General features: G+C 40.9%; 1 protein-coding gene across 1 annotated transcript; it reads right to left on the bottom strand.

Moving 5' to 3' along the window:
• Positions 1–801: 801 nt before the first annotated feature.
• On the bottom strand, positions 802–3,470 carry LOC128145278 (epidermal differentiation-specific protein-like). Its single transcript, XM_052795122.1, has 2 exons — positions 3,338–3,470; positions 802–1,861 (listed from the first exon to the last, which is right to left on the bottom strand). Exon 2 carries the CDS (start codon positions 1,806–1,808, stop codon positions 1,272–1,274), a length of 537 nt encoding a protein of 178 aa, XP_052651082.1. The 5' UTR covers positions 1,809–1,861; positions 3,338–3,470; the 3' UTR covers positions 802–1,271.
• Between the last annotated feature and the right edge of the window lie 787 nt (positions 3,471–4,257).

Here is a 4,257-nt window from a genome sequence, read left to right as displayed (position 1 = left end):
TGTAGCTTGCCGCTTCTTGCAGCTTGCATCTTCATCCTCCGTTTGCCTCTCTGCTCTGTGAAAGATCTAGTTTGTGGCCTGTGATGCCCATGGATGTGTTAAAGGACAAAGAAGGGCCCAGTGGGACATCTCCTCGCGTGCTTGTAGCGGTGATAACCCCTGGCACTGCTTGGTGTGTTGGAGGGCCCTGAGCTACCTGAGCTAGCATTTCAGTCTGGCCTGTGGTAGAACATAGCGCGTGGTGACTCTCGAGACTGTTACAACAGTAAAACGCCATTACGATGTAGAATTACAATGGAGGTACCTTTAGAAGAAGGGGATTTTCCATGCTGATTGAAACACTGTGATTTCAAAATGGTACCTCAGCTCATATCAAGATAACAAAGGTTTAAAAAAATCAGACAGGTTTTCCTATTGCCATCAGCCAATCAATCAATTCAAATTTATCAAAACTTTCTGTCTGATTATATTATTTAGGGCAGTAGAAGACTATATCATTAGTATGATCAATGCCTTGAGAAACAATCAATCTTGTAATAGTTAAGTAAAGTCTCCGGGTGAGTTTGGCCAGGATCCCAGCAATACTCAGCACGCTCACCAAGATTTTAAGTCTGGTTGAGTCAAGCCTGTACCCAGTGTTACTGAATGGAAGGAGATAAAACCTTTCAGGGGAGATCCATGAAAAATGTTTACAAGTGACTGCATGAACTATTCTCTGAAAACGTAGAGATATCTCACCATGAAAGGGCAATATTTATCTCTATTAAACCACAAACAATACATAAAATAGACCCATTGTTGCTTTCAATATCTTCTTTAATGGCAACACAGAACACAAAAAATGGCAGAGGCCATGGTAGAGCAAGACCATTGTAAAACAAATTACAAAATAAGTGATGCTGGTTATATACTCACATTTTGTTAACGCATCTAGCAACAGAAGCAACATGCAATGCTTTTACGTTACGTAGTACAGGACGTCGGAATGCGAACTGCAGGTGCAATAGGTTACACACCCCTTGCATGTCTCTTATCTTTGAGACGCTTTCATTTGACCAAATACGATAGTTATTGCATTTGTGGGGATTATGGGGAGGGAGAACAGTGCAAGGCAGGATCGAGAAATACAGATCTGCAGTGCAGCATGAAAGAGAGCTCTCCCATTCAGCGTTTCTGTGCCACAGGGGAAAAAAGCAATACGAGCATAGACAGAAATCTAGGTCTCAAGTTCCTTGCTGGAGCTGCATCTTTCCTCAGCGTTGCAGGAGTTGCTAATAGCCACAGCAGCTGCCAGGGAGAAGGGGACGCAGAAATGAAAGCTTGTCATTTAAATTGATTGCACCATAATGTGGAAGGTGTTCACGTTCTCGCGCAATGTAACGAATACCGCTTCCGTCGCTGTGTTCGCACAACAGCCAGGCACCTTTCTGGACCTTGTGAGAGGATACGATGTCATTGTCGTACCCCCGAGCCAGGTTGGTTGCTTCTCTTACCACCCTGCTCTTCCCTTGGTATTGGGCATGTTCATAGAGCGTGATCTGGGGATTGCGCAGATCCTCAGTGATCATCTGCAGAGAAGTGATCGTATCATTCATCTGTCGACCAACAAAGCCATGTTCTCCCTCCTCAAATACCATTAACCGGCCTGTATAGTTGTGGTGCTCATAAGCCACCCAAGGCTGGCCAATTACTTTCACTGAGGAGATACAATCATTCCAATCTACAGCTTTTAGATTGGCAATGTCATTGGTGAATTCTCTGGAGTAACCTTGGAAGTTGGCGTGCTCATAAACGATGATTTTTCCCATCTCAGTAGGCCTTCTGTAGTTCGGATTTCTTGCTGTAGGAGCTGGATGACAGCCTGCAGAAAAGGAAAACAGAAAATAAACAATGACTGTAAGAAGCCAGACACAAAAAGCTGGAGGGGGCCGGGGGGAGGAAGGAAAAAAGGAAAAGTAAAACATTTTTAGCAGACGGTAAACGCAGCAGCAGCTGGAAAAGAGTGAGGACATGACATAGAAATTTGAATTTGGAAGAAAAAAGTAAATTGAGATATGTACACCAAAACTGTCCAGTTTTATTTAGTTGTGTATTTTGGTTTATGTATATGTGCGAGGGACATCTGAGCATTTAGTTTAACATCTTATTGGTATATCCTAAATAATAATGAAATAAAATACATAATTGCTGATAAATCTTTCCGTTGATAATTGACACTGCGTTTGAGAATTATTTTAGAAATTGGTGTTCGTTGTTTGGACTAGATTTCATGATCCACGTAATATTACAAGTAAAGAAGTAGTGAGACATTCAATTAATTGCTAAATCAAAGTGCATTTTGTACTGTAAATAGGAAAAATATCTATTCTGTTAAGGCCAGAACTGAACTTTTAGATTCACTGGAATACCTCATTCCTCATTTTACATGAAATTCTATTGAAATCAGGATATTTCTGCTGACCTAAGCCGAGAAGCAATCAAGTTCAAAGCATCAGCTCTTGGAGTCAGACTAAATTTCAGGTTGTAAATGTCTTTTTGTAGCACTATTACAAATACTCATATATAATTCCACCCAGTCATCTGGAATCACATAAAGAACCACAGTATTTATTAGTAACAGCTGCAGGAACAAAAAGGAGCAGCCAGTTAAGTTGACAGCTCCCTTTCTAAATCACATAACAGTCATTGAAGCAAAGTTTTAGATTTCAGGGCAAATATATCTGAGGATAAGAAGCAGTTACTCTAGTTGATTCTGGGAAGGGATGCGAGAAGATCAGATCTGCCCAAGTAAGATTAAAAGTCAGACTAAAATTGCAAGACCTGAGCAACAATCAACATTAAAAAAAAGATCTCACTTAAATCTCACTTTAAAAAAAGTCTCACTACATGATTAAAAGCATTTAAGTGTTTTTTCGCAGTTATAATTGAATTTATGGAGGCTGTGGGTACCTGAACTTTAATTTATTGATTGATTGAGCACTAGTATAACGACCTTGTGCCTGCTGAAAAAGTACTAATAATAAGCCAGTTAATTTTGCTGACAGAACATAAAGATCCTATGCCCAATATTAATTTGTAAAATATTCTCACTTTCACCCCTTGGAATTTTGTAGCAATGGCTCTCTCCACCCTCTCCCTTTGTAAGGTACCCTTATCCTGCAGCTGTTTTCTCATCACCTGAAAGATGGGTCAAGTTTCTGCAAATCCAGACATCACATCCTCACATACATGTTGCAGCTCTCAGCCCAACACTTAAACATCTTTCTCTTCAACTGCATTTCACAGTAGCTGCCCAAGAAGCCGTTGAAAGTTTTTGTGTAAAAAGTGTGCATCTCACCTTGATGACAGCGTCTCGGATGGGGAGAGCTGACGGCACTTCCTCCAGCCCGGTGCTGCTGTCTGCGAGAGGTGGCTCGCTTGCCTACATTTATAGCTTGCACAGAAGTCTTGTGAAACACCCTGTTCCGAGAAGTGGCCCCTATTACCCTCAGGGATCAAAAACCATTAACTGTTTTATTTCGGTTTTGATCTTCCTACAACCAGCCATCTCGTTGCTTGGGTTCAAAAGTCCACTGAAGAGCAAACATCTTGATAATTTTGGTTTTGATCTTCCTACAACCAGCCATCTCGTTGCTTGGGTTCAAAAGTCCACTGAAGAGCAAACATCTTGAAAATCCTTAGAGCTTTGGTTCTTGTTTGTCTTCATTCTCCAGAAGCCAGATGAATTACAGGAATAAAAACACATCAAAGTATTTTGTGACGCATGGGCTGTAGAATTTTTTTGCTTGCTGCAGCCTACATTTTTGCTTAACTGGGAAGCACATCTAATACACAATGTTAGTTTTCCAAAGGGTTTCTATGTGAGATGTCCAGGTGACATTTAAGTAGCTTTTTTTTTTAAATTCACTTTCCCCCTTCTCACTGATGTAGCCATTTGAGCAGCCACAGGGATGCAGAGCTGGTAAAGCAGGGTGGGGAGGCTCTGACAGAGCTGCAGTGGCAATATTTTTGCTTATTTTCATATTGCAGGTTTATTCTGTAATATATTTTCAGACACGTTAATTGGCTAGCATGCTGGCAAGCTGTACTACAGTGGGAGGAAACAACAGGATCTTTGTTAGTGCAGAGCAATCCAGATCCTAGAAATACCCACAGCAGTAAAAAGAAGAGGCTTCTTTTAAAGGCTGATTTTGTCTTGGCCACCTCCGAATTTTGAAATCAAGCAACAGCCTGATGAATGATAACGACTGTGTAAAA

Source organism: Harpia harpyja, chromosome 8 (assembly GCF_026419915.1).
Source record: "Harpia harpyja isolate bHarHar1 chromosome 8, bHarHar1 primary haplotype, whole genome shotgun sequence".
Lineage (NCBI taxonomy): Eukaryota > Metazoa > Chordata > Aves > Accipitriformes > Accipitridae > Harpia > Harpia harpyja.
The sequence above is the reverse complement of the archived record's forward strand: the minus strand, read 5'-3'. Positions and strand labels throughout refer to the sequence as shown.